General features: G+C 43.3%; 1 protein-coding gene across 4 annotated transcripts in view; it reads right to left on the bottom strand.

The window, feature by feature from the left end:
- The window catches only part of vps13d (vacuolar protein sorting 13 homolog D), a 261,953-nt gene that overhangs the window by 68,183 nt on the left and 173,361 nt on the right, over positions 1–20,409 (bottom strand). For 3 of the 4 annotated variants that reach the window (XM_070967714.1, XM_070967716.1, XM_070967715.1), the window contains 7 exons: positions 11,657–11,787; positions 11,011–11,186; positions 8,758–8,881; positions 5,658–5,893; positions 5,446–5,548; positions 4,508–4,665; positions 4,204–4,312 (listed from right to left, as the gene is read on the bottom strand). In XM_070967714.1, coding sequence (XP_070823815.1) covers positions 4,204–4,312; positions 4,508–4,665; positions 5,446–5,548; positions 5,658–5,893; positions 8,758–8,881; positions 11,011–11,186; positions 11,657–11,787 — 1,037 coding nt within the window. Of the gene's footprint in view, positions 1–4,199; positions 4,313–4,507; positions 4,666–5,445; positions 5,549–5,657; positions 5,894–8,757; positions 8,882–11,010; positions 11,187–11,656; positions 11,788–20,409 lie in introns of all 4 variants that reach the window. The other variant, XM_070967717.1, reaches the window with a different exon arrangement.

Genomic DNA, 20,409 nt, shown 5'->3' with positions numbered 1-20,409 from the left:
ATGAATCAATTAAGGATTTAAATTGCCCTATGGATAAAAATGAGGAAAGCTTTAAATGGCTCTGCATGTTGTTCCATGTTGCAGGTGCGCAATATGAAAAACTGGATTTTCCAAGTTCAGTAAAAACAGCTGGCACCTGCAGCATGATCCAATCACTGGACCGAGTATGATAAGGACCCACATTAAAAGAGAGCATAGAACTAATGTAAGAAGGTAAAAGACCCACAAGAGCTTTAGAAATAAATAAAACCTGGTGTCTTTCCCGTCTTACACTGAGAAAGGGCCACCCAGCCTTAGTATACAGGTCACAGTGATGGGTGTGGCAGCAGAGGCATGCATGTATAAAATATCACAATAATCTAAAACCGATAAAAAAGTTGCCTCAACAAGCATCTTTCTACAATGCAGCGGAAAGGAAGGTCTGTTTCTATAAACGAAACCAATTTTCATTCTCAATGAAGACACAAACTTGGAAAAATGACACTTAAAGGTTAACTTTTCATCAATCCAAATACCAAGGTACTTATACTCTGTCACCCTTTCAATATTTGCACCATTCCTGGTAGAAATGATGAAGCTGTCAGGAGTTATATTTTGTGATCTGGAGAACAACAGAAATTTTGTTTTGTCTGCATTGAGAACCAGTTCGATTATTGAGTGCAACTTGAACATCAGAAAAACATTTTTGGAGGGAATTTAAGGTGGAGTGTGCATCATTTGCAATGCAGTACAATATGGTGTCATCTGCATATAAATGAATATTGCTCCCAGTGACAACTGAGGTAATATCATGATATAAAGCGAGAACAAAAGAGGCTCCGGGATGGAGCCTTGTGGGACACCTTTTGCTAATTGCACAAATTCAGATTTACTATCCCCAATGAACACACACTGCTGTCTGTCGCTAAGGTAGCTCTGAAACCATTTAAAAGCCAGGTCATCACACCCGAGACTGGGAAGTATTTTTAAGAGCAGTACATGATCCACTGTATTAAATGTTTTTGAAAGATCAATAAAAAGAGCTGCACAGTGTTTTTTCCTATCTAAGGCTGTAATAATGTCATTTAAAACAAAGGCAATAATAGTGCTATGTCTTTCCCTAAATCCTGATAGATGCATGCTGAGGATGCAATGTGTTGAAAGATTTTAATTGTTTTTTGACAACAGACTCCAAGACTTTTGACAGGCAAGATAATTTAGAAATAGGTCTGTAGTTATTTAAGTTAGCAGTTCCACCACCTTTATGCAAAGGTGTTACATATGCGACTTTCCAAACCTTAGGAACTGTGCTATTTAAAACTGAAAGGTTAAAAATGTATGTAATATAGTTGACAACAATTGGAGCAGCAACTTTTAGAAAGAGGGAGTCAAGTTTATCCTCTCCCACAGATGTCTTGGAATCCAAGGGAAGAAGTGCGTTAGCTACTTCATCGATAGAAAATGGCCGCAGTGAAAAGCAAGGAGTTGGCATAATATGGGCGGTGGGATCAATAGTAGAGAGTGGTGGTCCTGTATAAAAGTTGTCGAACAATTTACCAGCAGATGCAAAATGATCATTAAAAGCAACACAAATCTCCCTGTGGTCTGATATAGAATACCCCTGTGCTGTGGTGAGAGGAGGGAATGAGACAGAAGACTTATGGTTAAAAGATTTTACTGCCTTCCAGAAATTCGCAGGATTAGAATAAGATTTGGGAATTAGATTTAAATAATAATCAGATTTAGCCTTTCTTATTGCAGAAGTACATTTATTTCTAAGCTGTCTAAAAGAAAGTAAGTGACCAGAGTCCCCAGTACGCCTGGCCAGGGTCCAGGCTTTATTTCTCTCTTTAATCAGAGAGGAAATTTCTGATGAAAACCAGGGGCTTGACCTATTCTGTATTATATATTTTTTAAAGGTTGCATGCTTATTAACTATTAAGTTGAATGATTTACAGAAGTGGTCTAGAGCTCGATCAACATCTGACATTTTGGCAGTGTCATGAATATCACTTGTCAGAAGATCATTCAGAAACATTACTTCATCAAAATGTTTGAAGTTTCTTCTGGATATCATACGAGGACATTGTTTTCTTATTCTGGTATTCCTGATGCAGGCTACTGGACAATGGACACTAATGGCAAGTTCAAAAACTCCTGAGTCAGTATTTTTTTCTTTTCTGTTTGTTAAAATTAAGTCCAGAAGAGAAGACTTAGAGGGGTCCTTTAAGTTTGGCCTGGCAGGGTCAGTAATTAACTGTGAGAGAATGTTGTCACAGACTTCTTTTAAGTGCTCAGAGGCAGAGCTCAACCAATTTAAGTTAAAATCGCCAAGTACAATCAGCTCTGAATCTTTAAAAGTTGCCAAAAGGTCAGCTAGCTCATTAATAGCAGAAGAGGGAGCAGTAGGTGGTCTGTATATACCAACCACAACAATAAATTTATTTTGTGCTATAGACACTTTCACTGCCAAGAGCTCAAAAGATTTGTGAACTAAGACTGCTTTCAGAACAGTACAAGTAAGACGAGATCTTGAATAAATGGCCACACCTCCTCCTCTGGTATTTCTGTCTATTCTGAGTAGGTTATAATCATCCAAGGCCACCTCAGGATCACTTACAGTGCATCTTAACCAAGTTTCAGATAAAACCACAATATCAGGATTTGTATGAGTCATTAAAATTTTCAGCTGATCCAGCTTCTCATGCTGAGTAATGCTCCTAATATTTAAGTGAATTAAACCCAGCCCTCTCCTATTCTTAAAATCTAAAGGAGTAAGAGATGGGCAAGGAACAAATTCGGACTTCAGAGAAGCACTGAGTGGAGGAACTTGTATTGGTCTTGAAACCACCTGAGCACAACGGGGAGCTGATGAGACAGTACCTGATTGGGATGACAACAGTGGTGCAGAGAGGAGGACGGTGGTTGGTGACTAGTAATGACCTGTGATGAGCACACCTGGTCATTTAAGGAGGTGGCAGGCCACAGTCAAACTGTCGGAGCATTTAAAACGGAGTAAAATATGTTGTCCGTTAATATACATGAACCCAGCCTGCTGGGATGGATACCATCTCCACAGTAAAAGAAATAACAATTCCAAAAGAGGTTAAAATTGTCAATAAAAACAATCCTGCTGCACTGGCAGACTGTGCACCTGGTATGGGAGCGGATGATGGAGGACGGCCAGAACAAAAACCCAGCTGAGCCGGGGTAAAATTCTGCTATGCACAGCGAGGTGTGGAGCGGGTGGGTTGCCCGGGTCTGATGTCCGGGACAACCGGGAGTGGTGGAGATCTGCTGCATTCATTTAAAATCCTGGGAGGTGAAGAAGAGGAAGAAGAAGGCCCCAGGAAATTCGTGTGAGTCCAGGATGTCATAGCGATTTTTTAGCTGGATGTCACAGGTTGTAGGAGTGCAAAGTGACAGCCTCTCTCTCCTTTTGCAATCACCGACAACCACCCAGGTGGCAGTAGCAGCGGTCTGCATAGGACCGAGTACTGAGGCAGCGGTAGCAGCGGCCAGAGCAGAAGCAGCAGTGGGTGAAATGGAACCGGTGGCTGGGGTCACAGTAGCATGCTGCGTGGAGTCAGAAGCCAGAGGAGTGGAAGCATCAGCCGAGCAGGGAGCCGTGGCCTCAAGCTCCTTACTGGTGGCAGAGACTTGTGCAGGGCCGAAGATGATAGTGTCCAGGTGTCTCTCAGCTTCTTGGATTTTGTAGAGTGGAGATCCTCTGCTCCAGCACAGCAATTTTCTTACCGAGGTCGACACAGCTTTGACAGTCGGACGGCGAGGTAAGTGGAGCCATGGCAACTGCTAACGCGGGCACGGCTATTAAAATACAATCGCCGCATCCTCCCTAATAATATCTCCACCCAGCTTCCACCTTTGTTCAGTTACAGATTCACAGAGTTGGAAAGCCAAAGCGAACACTCACAACAGAGTTTTAATCCGTGTTTTCACTTGATTTACCCAGGTTAGTTTTACCGCAACAGGAAAGCAACCGGAACCGGAAACGATCCGAGGAGAAGAGATGCCAGCAGGGGTCAGGCTCAGTGCAGCGATCAATTTAATCAGGAAGTCATGACTTGGATTCACTGAATTAAGCTGGTTATTAATTTTCCTCTTTGGAGATGTTGCCCAGAATGAGTGTAAAACGATCTCTTCCCTCATGACATTTTTTAAATTCCACAACTAAGACAAATCAACAGAGCTAGGTGTACCCACCTGTACTACCAGCCGGGGAAGGCCACAGGTCAGCATGCCTGAGCTAAAGTACCATGTCTGGGTGGTGCTGCGGCGTGAATCTGGCCTCCTCAGCATCAGTGGCTCAAAACTGGGGGAGATAAACAGGTACAGGTACAGGTACAGGTAAAGGTAAACGTAGAGGTGGAGAGAGAGGGAGAGAGACCTCTTACATGCAATCTTCCATGATAGACTTCTTTCCAGGAAATTGACAGTAAAAGACTCCTGAGTGAAATATCTGTTGTGCTGAGCTTATAGACACACTGCAGAAACACACAGTACAAACCTGTTGTCACTAACAGCTGCGAGACCGGCGATGTCCAGCACCAAAGAAGAGTCCAGTGGCCGTGGCTGGGCTGGCTTGCTCTGTGGTGGAGACGAGCCTTCATGACATAGCATGCCAGACCCAGTCATCCTCCACAGCTGGGAGCGCTTCCCTGGCTCCTGCAAGATGACGAAGTACATTTTACTACAGAGTTAATAAATGAATTTCTAACCATGCTTTTTTCTTGGACTACAACTCTGTTACCAGTTAATCTTTAAGCTATAAAATGCTGGAAAACAATGATAAGATTGTTGATCACTTTTTCCTAGAGCCCAATGGTACATCTTCAAAAGTCTATGTTTTTTCCAAACTTTTTGTTGGGTCCTAGATGTGAAGCCTGAAAAAGGTCCTAATGCAGAATCAAATGCCTGATTCTAAACTCAGAATAAAGGAAAACCACCAAATCTTGCTAGGCCTTGCAAATCACACGTGCGTCAGATTTAGCTTGAATCCAAATTCATGGCACCCACTGAAACCAGGGGAATCTCCATGGCACAGCCATGATGTCATCAAAATATAATCTGAGTCCATTTGTACATATGTGTTGTGGTAATAGTTGGTTGTGTGGGTCAGTGTTCCGATTCAACCCTCCACCTGATAAATGTAAAATGGTATTCTGAACACTGGCATTTCAAGTGCAGCCCTTTTTTGAGACTGTATCCACTGTTTGGTTACTCATCCCTCATCTAAGGGTGGTGCCCTGTTACTGTTAATTTATATGAATAATTTTATAGATATTAATTCAGTTACTGATATCAATAAGCACAGTTACTATCAGCAAATAACCCAACCTGTCTTACAAGATCCTAACATGGGAAGTACCCTTGTTTGCCATGTTACCCACACATACATCCATGTATGTCTGTTCATTCTTGATTATTTTAAACTAATAACAGTACCTTTTTTTTCAGGATGACTCTTTGAGTCTTGGTGTCCACATCAAGAACGAGTTCAGCACAGCTCACCAGACACTTCTTCCCAACAGGTCTCCTTTCAACACTCCTGCATCAACAAATGATGCTGCTTACCTTTATGGCAAACTTTTATATGCGAGAAATCTGGATGATATAAAATGATGCTATTATTAGTTAATAATATCATTGGTCCATACTGTGAGAAAGTGTGTGTGGCTGCGATGTAGATGAAGTTCTCATAGTAGAGCTTGTTGTATTCTCTCAAGAAGTTCATGTCAGCTGTGACTTCTGAGGATCCAGCTCCCTTCACAGTCACCGTGAGATAGGGGGGGAGTGTGGGTTCATCACAGGCATAGTCCAGCACAGAACCTGCCTTTACCTCAGTGTGCAGTCGGATGTCAGCCACATTATGCTGCCAAAACTGGATAGGCACCTGAAGAGATTCAAATGATTCAATTCAATTCAATTCAATTCAATTTTATTTGTATAGCGCCAAATCACAACAGAAGTTGTCTCAGGACACTTTCCATATAGAATTGGTACAAACCAAGCTCTTTTATCTACAGAAAACCAACAATTCGATGATGTATTGTATTCGGTCTTTTATTTGTGTCTGGAAGGCTGACAGCAGCATAGCATAATAAAAACACAGCCCCCCTCAGCCATCCAATGAGACTACTGTGTTGGCAAGCATTCTCATTGAAAAATAACATTTTTGTAATTTAGACCTGAATACTCACATTAAATCTCAGCAACTTTCAAACTAAGTGCTTGTAAGTGCTTGTTTTACAATAAGTGTGTTTCCTTTTTTAAGTTGTTTACTTTATTAAACTAATCAATAAGTCTAAGGGAAATAGTAAATTACAAGGTAAAACATGAATCAAATTACACAGGGTGATACAGTTCAAAACTAGGTAATGAAAGAACAATCAAAAGTAAGAAGATAAAGAAGAAATATGGAAAATCTTGAAATATGTACAATCTTTAACTCTTTGTGGAATCAGTAGTGTTGTGAGATCAAGAGTTCTTGAACTTGCAAATAATGAATTCCCTGTTTTTGCAACTGGAAATGCCTCAGAATCTACAGAAATTAAGGCATTTGATTGCCTAAGAGGGTCTAAGCCTAAGGATGTCTTAGATATTGTTGAAAAAAAAAAGTTAAAAATTGATATCATAAGTCTTTAACTTCTCTGATAAATCTATCTATTAGAAATTCCTACACAGCATGCTGCTGACATGCTGAGGAAAGCGTATTATCTCACTTCTGAATGCTGTGTTACTCAAAGCTTATCTCAATATTGCTACAGTGTGCTCCTTCATTATTCAGGCTAATTACAGCACCACCATAAGGAATCTGGAAATTATCTCTGATCAGGATATGTCCTTTAGCTCCCACATAAAACAAATTTCAATGACTGCCTTTTTCACTCATATATTATTATAAATATCAGGCACATTCTGGGCTCTATTTCTGTCCCCACCGCTGGCGGGACACAGGGTGCGCACCCCATGCAGTGGTATTTTCATGCAGCGCAGGCCAGCGCGCAGCACATTTAGTATTTTGGTAAATCGAGGTGCACAGAGGTACGCCAGGATGGGCGTTGCGGCGCAGTAGGGGGAGGTATTGGCATAATCAGCCGGAGGATTTGGATTTTCGGTCCACACCGGCGGCGTAAAAGTGCGCTGAAAGCTCGCCACCCCAGACCTGGTCAACTCTGTGCGCCAGCGGTGCGCTGCTGGGCAAGTGTATTTTTGTAAACCAGCAGAGTCGTGCGCTCACGTCACCAATAACTCACAGGCAGGTTTCCACAGTGTCTGGCATTTCACTGCAATCAATAATTAGCAACAGCCATGATTCAATGCAACTATCTGAGTCAGCACATACAGTCAGACCTACATTTACATATATGATTAGTATCTCATCTGACCACATCGCAAGCGCGTTCGGCACGTGTAATGATCACTCAACCTGGCTGAATGTACACAGGTGAAACAGGGATGTCTGGTGATCTGTGACTCAAATTGCCTGGAGACAAACGTGTATGCCATTTTCCTCAGGGCGGCACATGACTTGTTCATCCTGGCTTTCAGGGGGACACCCCTCTGGATGGGTGGCTGCTAGGTGATAACGGCCACTGAAAACGTGGACGCTATATATTACACCTTCAACAAGACGGCAGCATGGTTTTAACGGTGTTTTCAGCAGTGCTCAGTCAGTCATCGAACGCACATTTGGGGTTCTCAAAATGCGTTTTAGATGTCTGGACTGGACAGGTGGTTCTTTAACATACAGCCCTCAGAGTGTCAGTGCATTCTTTGTGGCATGTTGCGTTTTACACAACATGGCTGTACGACGTGGATGTCACTATGAACTCACGGAGGACACATTAAGGGACATAAGACAGAGAGAGGCCGAACTGCATGTGCCGTGTCAATTGGGAGAGCAGCAGAGCGCACGGGAGAGGAGGGAGCGCCTCGCCGTCCAGCATTGTCATTAAGTGAGTATTTGCGGTTACATCAGTTCAAAAAACACCTGACAATCAATAACTTTCCACACTAAACAGATAGACAGTGTTGAAATACATTTCGCGAGGCCGTAGATACAGCCACTGCGAGCCTGGACCTCCCAGACCAGAACGTCAGTCTCCTCCTGGGAGAAGTTTGGGCGTCGGACACTTTCCTGCACGGGAAACTTGCCATGCGCCTCGCCAGCAGGGTTTTTAAGGTGAGGCGAGGAGCTGGTGTGATTGGTGAACATTACACACTCAGCTGTGTAAAATCCACTCCACGCCTTCTCCCCTCCCTTCTTCCCAGTTGCGCTGCTGGGTGGGACTGAGATGAGAAGGGGCAGTAGTTGCCGGCAGCACAGTACATGAAAACACCAAAGTCTGCGCCGCCACGCCCCATCGGCGAAGCAGACCTGACTTTGCACCACGCCTCCGCTGCGCACTGTCATTGCCAAATCAGACTTGGCTGAATCTGATAAACTTTCTGAAACAAAAAAATCCAGCAATCACAATCACTTCATACAGTGACTGGCCAGGTGTGTGAAGTTATGAAAGTAGTCCAGGTTTGAAATTGCATCTTGAACTTTCTTTTTTCCTCTCAACTAATAACTCAAAACTTCTGCCAAATTTTTTGTATGTACAACAGAACGAAACACCGTGAATGGCCATGAGTTCATGGAAAGAGAGCACTCGGACTTCAATAAATGATTCTACCACAAGTGTCCTTTCTTTGTTGAGTATGTCCACCCCTTAGTAACAGGTCATACTGCTGATGATAACACTGGCTTACCTCAGAGATGTTGTCAATGCAGAAGGGTGGTGGCAGCTGGTCAGTGTCAGTGAAGGAGATCTGGTAGGTGGCTCCTTTCAGGGTGATCTCTGTCCGCAGGAAGAAACATTTCCCAAGTGTGTCCCTGTTCAAGTCAAGATCCAATTTCTCTATTAAATCTTCAGTTCTCCACCACTGTATTGCACGTGATGTGATGGAACTGGTGAAGTAATAGATTCACGCAGTAGCATATTAGAAAGTAAAGTATAATGTGTAAATTGTGAACTACTTCTGTTTCCCTTTTTTTAATTGAGCAGTAGCTAAAGAGCTCTGCTCTGCTGGCACAGCTATAGGCCTCACTGGCTCAGCTGTCCGGGCTGGACCCAAGGCAGGACTGCGGCAGCAACTAGTAAGGCTACCACCTGGGACTGGATTCCAGTATGGGCGATGGGCACTTAAATTCTCTCCTTTAAAGCAATAAGTTACAAAACTTAAAAGCAACTGTGGATCTCAGTGACACAGACTGCAGTTCTAATACGTAATATAAGACATTTTGAAAGCAAATGGCACAACATTGATATACCCTCGATAAAAGCTCTGTCTTCTACATTAGGCCTGTATTAACAGATTTTCCCTCCCCTTCTTATTTAGTAGAACGTGGCCATGAGTTTCAAAAAGAATGTCAAACTTTGACTCATCAGATCACAGTTTTCCCACTTCACCTCAGGCCATCTTAATTGAGCTCAGGACCTGAGAAGGTGGCAGTGTTTCTGGATCTGGCTTATATACAGTTTCATCTTTGCATGGCAAAGGGCAGGTTGGTTTATTAGTAATAATGTAGTTTAGTAGTAACAATGATATCTAAAAAATTATTAACAGGAATTAATCATCACAGGGCATCAACCTGCTGTCAATCGACTAAAATATTTAATCGCAATTAATCTCATGAATGTCATAATTAACTCGCGATTAATCACACATTTTTATCTATTCTAAATGTCCCATTAATTATCATTTTAATACTGTTATCAACATGGAAAAGTGGATAGCAACAGCAACATGTAGTGTTATATTTCATACTAGCATTCTCACTTTGAGCAGTCATTCACATTTGAAGCAAAATCTCACACAATTTAAAACTGTCAGTAAACAGATGACAAAAAAAAATACTTGGTTACAAAAAAGCCCCTTCAACAACCCTTTCTAAGGGATCAAAACAGGGTGATACAAAATAAAGTTATAAAGTGCACATCATTGTAAACTAGGACTCAGCCTATAGTGCAGTTAAACCATGGCTTAAGCTTTCCTTTCTTAAGTTTCCTCTGAACATACAAGCAGTCAGACTATACTGCTCTTCTGTTTATTCACCAGAGCCTTTTATTTCTCTCCAGAAAGAATGAACATTACTTGGCTATGGCTGCAGTAAGTTTGTTCTTAGTTGCGATATCCATATGCCTCTGTTGAAAGCCATCCATTGTCGCCTGGTTTTGACAAGGAGGCGGCAGAGAATTCGCATTCACTGTGTGTTTGGCCATCAAGTGGCATCTCAGACTGGGTGCGGTCATAATTTAGTTCACACCGACAATACACACAGATAACTTTGGTCTTGTCAGTCGACCCATCTGGCAACTTTTTGAAACTAAACTTTCCATTCAGAATCTTGTTTGCATCCATTTCGGCGTTTGGCGCTTGACATCCACACAAACCGGCAGCCTACTTTTTTACAGCTAACGAGCAGGCAAAACCACGTGCACGGGGCGTGCCTATTGTTTTGTTTCCGGTTTCCAATCAGATCCTGTAGTTTTTGTAACATTACTAGCAGTGGCCGCAGCTTATAGAAAAACTACAAGTTCACTAGGTCACAAAGAACGTTAATCACGCGATAAAAAAATGACGCCGTTAAAATTGATTTGCGTTAATACGATATTTTTGACAGCACTAATATTTATATATATTTATATTAATTTATATATGTGCCCAGGAGTTCTCAATATGCAACGCTAATAAGCAACTAGTTAATGGTGAATATATAGATATAATTAGGAGAAGTTATTGGGAAATTAGGGCATACAGTATATTCTTCAATTTAAATGCATTCTAACTTTTAAAGTTATCTATCTATCTATCTATCTATCTATCTATCTATCTATCTATCTATCTATCTATCTATCTATCTATCTATCTATCTATCTATCTATATAGATAAACGGAGAGAGAAAGAGAGTAAATACCATTTGCTGGTGCTGGAGAGCGTATTATGTATATGTGGTTTACCTCATGTTGATGTGAAAGGACTTGGGTTTGTTGACCTCGAAGCCTCCAGACCAGGTGCAGTTGGGGGTGTCCATGAGGCGCACACACAGCAGCTGGTCGTAGTCGTTGCGGGGCCAGTGGAAGACAACGCTGGAGCCTGGCAGTGTGGAGATGTATCCCTCCGGGTTGGCAGTACCCTAGCACAAATGTAGTCATTAATGACTTCTGTCATGTTGTATTTATTTTCCCCCTGTGAGTGAAACAGGGACAAGGGCTACAGACAGAGCTTTCTCACAGCACACATTTTGACTTATCAAGCAACGGTGCAAATATAACATAGCTGCATTCCATTTAGGTTCCAGTCCCAGGGCCTGTTATTGTAACTGCTGGTTCACTGAAATTACTTACTTACTCACTGAACAGAGCCATGTTTAATTTCACTGGCAACATGGAACAAAGGTCCAAGCCACAGAGATGCCCTAGGAACAGTTCATTTCTTTCTTTTTTTGTATTTTGCCTTTATTAGATATGTCTCAGTAGAGATGCAAACAGACATGAAACAAAGATCCTTGATCTCAAATTGTTTCCATCACTGTATAGGGTATGTGTCCTAACTGCTAGACTACCTGAACACCCCTGTACAGTAATTTTTAAGTGAATTTCTCACCTTTCCTCTTGCAAACTCTCTCTGAGCAAAGGCCAGTTTGTGTGTAGAGCGGTTGTCCAGCAGGTAGCGTGGTGCAAAGGTCACAATGTGGGTGTCCCTGTAGCGTCCTTTTCCTTTCCGCACACTAATGCCTGTGTTGATCAGACAGGGAACAATGAATGCCTGACAAACATTTTTAGTGACAATACACACACACACACACACACACACACACACACACACACACACACACACACACACACACATATATATAAAGCAAATATTAAAAACAAAATATCTTTACTGAGAATATATATATAAAACAAAATATTAAACAAATATATATATATACTGAGAAAAAATAAACAGAGTGTATACAGAAGGATGTGCAAAATTGAATTTGGTCAAATATATATCAGAACAGGCGGTGAGAAGTCCAAGGGCCATTCAGAGGGAGGAGTTGTACAGGTTGATGGCCACAGGCAGGAATGATTTCCTGTGGCGTTCAGTCTTGAGTTTTGGTGGGATGAGTCTCTCACTGAACGCACTCCTGTGCCTGGTCAGCACATCATGAAGTGGGTGTGAGACGTTGTCCAAGATAGTCCGTAGTTTAGTCAGCATCCTCCTCCACCATCAGAGAGTCACACTCTCACTCACACTTACACGTCACTGGCCTTGCAGATCAGTTTGTTGAGTCTGTTGGCGTCTGCCATCCTCAGCCTGCTTCCCCAGCACGCAACAGCATACAAAATAGCACTAGCCACCACAGACTCATAGAAAATCCTGAGCATAGTCTGGCAGATCTTGAAGGACCTCAGTCGCCTCACAAAATAGAGACGACTCTGGCCCTTCCTGTAGAGAGTGTCAGTGTTCTTTGCCCAGTCCTGTTTATTGTTAGTATGTACCCCCAGGTACTTGTAATCCTCCACAATGTCCACACCGACCCCCTGGATGGAAACAGGGGTCACCGGTGCCTTGGCTCTCCTCAGGTCCACTACCAGTTTCTTAGTCTTTGCCACATTTTGTTGCAGATGGTTCTGCTCACACCATGTGACAAAGTTGTCCACAGCAGCCCTGTACTCATACTCATCACCCTTGTTGATACATGCAACTATCACAGAGTCATCAGAAAACTTCTGAAGGTGGCAGGTTTCTGTGCAATAGTTGACAGTACTATAGTTATACTATACTATAGTATAGTTGGCAGTGTATACACACACACACACACACACACACACACACACACACACACACACACACACACACACACACACACACACACACACACACACACACACACACACACACACACACACACACACACACACACAGCTCAAAAAAATTAAGGCAACACTTAAATCACACATAGGATCATGAGGAACAAATTATTCAAGTTGAAAATCTTTACTGATGCACATTGTATAATTTGTTGAGAACAAAATGATGTAACAATGGTCAGTGGAAACCAAAATCATCAACCCATTGAAGGCTGTTGCGGAGAACATCTTGTTTAAACACTCTAACATCTTGTTTTGTACTCTGGCATACGAAAACATCTTGTCACTGTGATAGAAGGTGTGACTCTTAGCCCTGAGTCATAAATATCATATCCCCAGAGACAATCAGTAGTGGCAAACAAGATGTCCATGGCACCTCTACTCCTTATTTACGATGTCTGCAATATTATCCTCACGCCAGACACAACACACATACACACATATGTTTTACTTATCACATGTTTAGTGGTTAGTACTTGAAGATGTCTAGAATGTCCTGAACTGATTAATGTACTGGGCTGGTCAATCCCAACTCCTTAAATGTGAACGATTGTCTGTGAACGGTACTCATTCTGGCTGAGATCCTAAGGGAGCTCTGTCAGTCTGAGTCCAGCGCTGCATTGCTTTACCTGTGACCTACAATAAATACTTTGACTGTGAACTGAAGACTGGAAGCTCAAGAACGGACCGTTCTTGAGCTTCCAATAAGCTTCAAAGCTAACAGGCAGGACTCAAAATCACAAACAAAGTAAAAAATTTCAATCACAGGCCAATCCAACTTGCATGAATTTCATCATGGCAGCTCATAATGTGACCAGGAATGTGTGTATGGCCCCCAGGTGCCTGTATGCACTTCCAACAACATCTGGGCGTGCTCATGATGAGTCCATGGATGATGTCCTGGGGGATCTCCACCCAGACCTGGATCATGACGTTGTATGCAGTGTTACATAACATCTCACAGATATTCAACTGGATTTAAGTCAGAGGACCATCAAGGGCAGTCAATGGCATCAATGCCTTTGTAGCAGGATGAAAAAGACCTCTTTTTTTGACTGAGTTAATTATCATTTTGACTGTTTACAGAAAGGTGCTAATGCAGGGACACGTAATGTCTGGCCCGAAGGCCCCCCCCCAGGACAGGAGACAACAGACATTTCAACTTCAAATTGTTACCTATCACTTAAACCGTTTCATGGAGATGCTAATTCGTTCTTTACAGCTCTACACCAGATGAAGGCATTAAAAACGTCTAAATGGACAATCTGCAGGCCTCAGAGAGACCACAAGAATCAGATAAATCAGACATTCCTGTAGCAAACTGTTTTGTGTGCCTGTGTGCTTTCTTTACTACCACATCAGGATAATGCAAATGATATGTTTGATTCAACTTTGGGTGTTCCACAGCACTAAACTCACAATTTTTATGGTATCAATGTATTTCCCGCTTTAACAATTTGGCTCTGCCTCGTGATCTTATGTGTTCCTATTCTGTACTTTCTCACTGCACATGTGTAACCTAATGAATGTCCTTGTACTGTTCAGAGCTGTGAGATAACATAACTGGTGAAAGCCAGTTTGGATAACAGAAGGCAGATGATGCTTCTCTTTTTTGTCAGTGAGGTCTGCTGCATTAGATACACGCCTAAACAACACTCACACAGGTTGCTCATCACATTCCAAGGACAAGACTACATTGTCTGTCTCTTCATTTAAGAGTAGGCTTAAAACTTTCCTTTTTGATAAAGCTTATAGTTAGGGCTGGCTCAGGCTTGTCCTGGACCAGCCCCTAGTTATGCTGCTATAGGATTAGACTGTCGTGGGACCTCTAAAGATACACTGAGCTCCTCTGTCTTTCTCTCCCTCTCCATCTGCACGCTTTCATGTCCTACCACGGCGTGTTACTAACTTAGCTCCTTCCCCAGAGTCTCTGTGCTTTGTCGTCTCGCAGGTTCCCATGGACAGTGGCTGAATCTGGATTGTGGATTGCAGCTGCGTCTCCTGCCTTGGTCCTGCCTGACATCCACTGCAACTGCTACTACTGTTATTACATCCACTGTCACTGTTACTGTGAGTGTCTGTCTGTCTGTCTGTCTGTCTGTCTGTCTGTCTGTCTGTCTGTCTGTCTGTCTGTCTGTCTGTGTCTCTCTCTCTCTGACTGCATTTCTGTCGATCTCTCGCTGTCTGTCTCACTCTCTCTCTCTTGCTCTCCCTGTCTAACCCAACCGGTCGAGGCAGATGGCCGCCCACCCAGAGCCTGGTTCTGCCTGTTAAAAGGAAGTTTTTCCTCGCCACTGTCGCCAAGTGCTTGTTCATGAGGGAATTATTGGGTAAGATAAAAGAGCTCGGTCTGTACCAGCTTTGTATGGAAAGCGCCCTGAGACAACTTTTGTTGTGATTTGGCGCTATACAAATAAAACTGAATTGAACTGAATTGAACTGAATTGAGGGCTGCACGGTGGTGCAGCAGGTAGTGCGCGTGCCTCACAGCAAGAAGGTTGCCGGTTCGATCCCCGGGTCAGGCGGGGCCTTTCTGTGTGAAGTTTGCATGTTCTTCCCGTGCATGCGTGGGTTCTCTCCGGGTACTCCGGCTTCCTCCCACAGACCAAAAACATGCTCATTAGGTTAATTGATGACTCTAAATTGTCCGTAGGTGTGAGTGTGAATGGTTGTTTGTCCTTGCATGTGGCCCTGCAATCGGCTGGCGACCGGTTCAGGGTGTACCCCGCCTCTCGCCCATTGTAGCTGGGATAGGCTCCAGCCCCCCGCAACCCCGAAAGGGATAGGCGGTATAGATAATGGATGGATGGATGAACTGAATTGAAGATGGGGACAGTGGTGGGTGTGTCCACATCTTGGTAACGGGCCAATTAGCCTTCTGTACGGGGCTGGCTCAACCCAAGAAGATAAATGTGAACTTTTATCAGAGATCTGTGCTCACTCCAGCGCCGCTGTACTTTATGTGTGACCTCAATAAATACTTCGGCTGTGAACTGAAGATTTCTCCGGTTTGTTCTTGGGTTTCCAATAAAAGAACTGGGCTAACACTGTGTTTCTTGCTTGTAAAATGACAAAACTATGATCTTAACTCTCATAATTATTTTATTATCGGGTTTCTACCATGGAACCATACTGCCATTTAGAAACTAGAAGCGGTTAGGTTTCAGATACGAGAAAAGAGACAGTTATAATTAGCAACCTTTAATTCACCAAATATAATCTGCCTTTCCCTGTTCCTTTGTTCCATTAGAGTTATAGTATTAGTCATCATATGAGTTAGTATTTGTATTAAAAAATGTTGTCATTATTCATCAAAAGGCTTCTGACGCATGTTGTGAACGATGTTGAAATGTTATGAAAAATTGATCATTTACAATATATGTCATTGACCATAGTGAGAAGCAGATGAGTCCATCGCACGCAATCATAATGTGTTAATGTTTTCTCTCTATAAGATGAAATCACAGCATTCACCTGTAAATCATTCAACATGCATGAAGGTCTGTTCGTCACAGACACGCCCCGGAGCTCCGGATGGTATATGCCCCGCAGCGTGCGGAAGTGCTCACTTCTCTTCTTTGTTACACTTCTTCTTGGATGTCTTTTTGTCTCTCCTTGGTCTCACTTCTTTGTGCTAGACACACTCTTTACATGTTCTTTATTCGTGACACTTTTTTGGCATTTTAGTTTTTGTTTAATTTTTGTAACTTCAATTTTTGCTCGTCGGTTCTTCTGCCCGCCTATTGGCGTGTTATTTTAATCTTTTGTCTACTTTTCCTCGCCACATTAAACTGCATAACTTTTTCAGAGTTAAAGCCGAACTCCCCTTGTCTTTAAACATTAAAGCCGAATCACTTAAGAATATTTTTGTAGATATTTTCGACTGGCCATCGAAAGTATTCTTGACTTTATTGTTAACCGAGAACTTTTTGCCATATGGCCGTCAACTTCTTCGGACTGAAGTCCTGCAGCCAGCCTTAACCCATCCGTCTGGGTCAAATAGCAACCGAAAGAGCCGCTCCTCATCTGCTGCCAACACTGGAGGCCCTCCAGCTCCTGCAGCATCTCTGTCCAATATTGGCTCTCAATCGTGGTTCAACTGGTTCACCCCGTTGGACTGCAGCGCAGAATGGAACCACGAATGACAGCCTGGGGCCCCTCCGTTTCAGTTCGGGACCGACCACCATTGGAGTGCTGCTGGCACAGAAGTAGGCTTTTTCCATGCTGCTTGAATAAGAGGTGGTGTCATAGGCTATAATAATCTCAATTTTCATTAGAACCGCTTAGTCATTCATGCAAGAAATTAACACTACATTCTTCGCTCTTATTTTTCCTCAAAACTACTTCTCACTATTACCAAACTCATTCTTTTTATCATTTTGCTATAGCTTCCAGTTGTTTGTGTTACATAATATAATCCATATTCTTCATGGTATCATTCATTATTCATATTATATTCATATATTTATTAATTCTCATTTTTGTGTCAAATAAATAATACTTTGCATTTAAGTTGTTGTCAGACAGTGTCCTTTTGAGCTGGGACTAAACAATCACTATTGAGAGCTTGTGCCTCAGATGATGAGATTGATCTACCATTAATTTGTTTGTTTGGTTTACTGACCTGATCCCCCTATGCCTTTGTCATCCAGGAACTGCCTACAGACTCTGGCCACATGAGGCCAGGCATTGTCCTGCACCAGAAGGAACCCAGGGCCCACTGCACCAGCGTAAGGTCTGACAATTGCTCTGAAGATTTCACCCAGGTACCTAACAGTAGTCAGGGTACCATTGGCTATGACAAGGAGGTCTGTGCGACTCTCGCAAGGATATAACTCCCCAGACCATCACTGACCCACCGCTAAACCGGTCATGCTGGATAATGTAAAAGGCAGCATAACGTTCACCACAGCATCTCCAGAGTCTTTGCTCAGTGTGAATCTGCTCTCACCTGTGAAGAGAATAAGGCACCAGTGGCGAACCTGCCAATTTTGGTGTTCCCTGGCGAATGCCAATCGAGCTGCAGGTGCTAGGCTGTGAGCACAGATCCCACTAGAGGACGTCGGGCCCTCATGCCACCCTCATGGGGTCTGTTTCTGACAGTTTGGTAAGACACATGCACACCAGTAGTGTGCTGGAGGTCATTTTGTAGTGTGGCAGTGCTCCTCTTGTTCCTCCTTGCACAAAGGAGCAGATACCGGTCCTGCTGCTGGGTTGATGCCCTTCTACAACTCTGGCCAGCTCTCCTTGTGTATCTCCTCCATGCTGTTCAGACTGTGCTGGGAGCAAACCTTCTTGCAACTGCACATATGGATGTGCCACCCTGGAAGAGCTGGACTATATGTGCAACCTGACTGGGCTGCAGATACCGCCTCCTGCTACAAGTAGTGACAAGGACACTTACAGAACTCAAAACTAGAAAAGAAGGAAGGATAAGCAGAGAGAAATTGTCCGTGGCCACCACATCCAAAACTATTCCTTTTTGGGCGTTGGTGACGAAAGGAACTGGGTCCCTTGGCGCTGCTGTCGGCTGGCAGCCCCCCGCTCCTGGTCTACCGCGGAGGAAGGACTTTCCAGGATGGGTTAAATGCGGAGAAAAATAATTTCACTAAGCATGACGTGTGTGCAGTCTCCCCCCTCTAGCATGTGTGTGCAGTGATTAACAAAGTATATTATCTTCTTCTTCTTCTTTTGTTGCAAAAACAGCCCTGATCTGTTGAGGCATGGACTCCACTAGACCCCTGAAGGTGTGCTGTGGTATCTGGCACCAAGATGTTAGCAGTTGCAAGGTGGGGCTATGGATCGGACTTGGTGTCCAGCAAATCCCACAGGATGCTTGACTGGATTGAGATCTGGGGAATTCGGGTAATTCGGAGGCCAAGTCAACACCTTAAATTCCTGAACCATTTTTGCTTGGTGGCAGGGCGCATTATCCTGCTGAAAGAGGCCACAGCCAGTGGGGAATACAATTTCCATGAAAGGGTGTACATGGTACATGGTAGGTGTCAAAGTAACATCCACATGGATGGCAGGACCCAAGGTTTCCCACCAGAGCGGTGTCCAAAGCACCACACTGCCTCCGCCGGCTTGCCTTCTTCCCATAGTGCATCCTGGTGCCATGTGTTCCCTAGGTAAGCAACACACACACACACACACACACACACCCGGCCATCCACGTGATGTAAGAAAACTTGATTCATCAGACCAGGCCACACCTCCTTCCATTCCTCTGTGGTCCAGTTCTGATGCTCACATGCACATTGTTGGCAATTTCGGTGGTGGACAGGGGTCAGCATGGGCACCCTGACTGGTCTGCTGCTATGCAGCCCTGTACGCAATAAACTGCAATGCACTGTGTTTTCTGACACCTTTCTGTCAGAACCAGCACTGACTTTTTTGGCAATTTGAGCCACCCATGACCCTGTCGCTGGTTCACCACGGTTCCTTCCTTGGACCACTTTTGATAGATACTGACCGTTACAGACTGGGAACACCCCACAAGAGCTGCAGTATTGGAGATGCTCTGACCCAGTCAACTAGCCATCACAATTTGGCCCTTGTCAAACTCACTCAAATCCTTACGTGTGCCCATTTTCCTGCTACTAACACATCAACTTTGAGGACAAAATTGCATGCTTGATCAGTGTATTCACGAAAAGTGTAGAGATAGACTGAAAGAGATATTCAGCTTTCAGTGAAATTTCAGGATGATCCTAAAATGCACTATAACCTTTACAGGTGAACTTACTTTGAACTTCTCTAAACTTTGGAATGAACATGTCCAACTGTTCAATGTTTCAGTACTTTTTGCACAGCTGAATGGCAAAATTCACAACAGGTGTTTGATCCATGAATCGACCAATAAATTTCCTGGTTCAATTAGAATTGGTATTTAAACAGTCCTCTTCATCATGCTGTTCACATTTTGACATCATGAGAAGGACAACACCTAACAACTGATTAACAGTTCCTCGCCATTGCGAGGCTTCAAACAGGATGTTCTCAGAGGGAAGTGGCCACTGACCTTAGAGTGTCACAGTGTCATCAGCAGGTTGCAACAGAGATACAGTGAGACTGGAAGAGTCACAGAAAGGCATAGAAGTGGACGTCCATCCCACACTGATGACCACTTCATTGTGAAAAGTGCCCTTTCATCTTCATGGATGACAGTGCTCCAGCTCATCGAGGTCACATCAATAGAGAATGGCTGCTGGAGACTGCAGTAACTCAAATGGAGTGGCCTGCACTTTCTCCACTTTCTCCAGACCTAAATCCCATGAAAAAAAAACCTATAGGATAAGCTGAGACGCTGTGTAGAGGCTCATAACTCTGTACCCCAGAACCTCAATGACCTGAGGGCCGCCCTTCAAGAAGAGTGGGATGTCATGCCTCAGCAGACAATAAGTCGACTTGTGAACAGCATGAGACATTGTTGTCAAACTGTAATTGATGCTTAAGGGCACATGACAAGTTATTGAGACATTGACATTTTTTGTT

The sequence above is a fragment of the Chaetodon trifascialis genome, chromosome 8 (genome assembly GCF_039877785.1).
Source record: "Chaetodon trifascialis isolate fChaTrf1 chromosome 8, fChaTrf1.hap1, whole genome shotgun sequence".
NCBI lineage: Eukaryota > Metazoa > Chordata > Actinopteri > Chaetodontiformes > Chaetodontidae > Chaetodon > Chaetodon trifascialis.
Note: the sequence above shows the minus strand (reverse complement) of the source record. Positions and strands in the feature narration are given on the sequence as shown.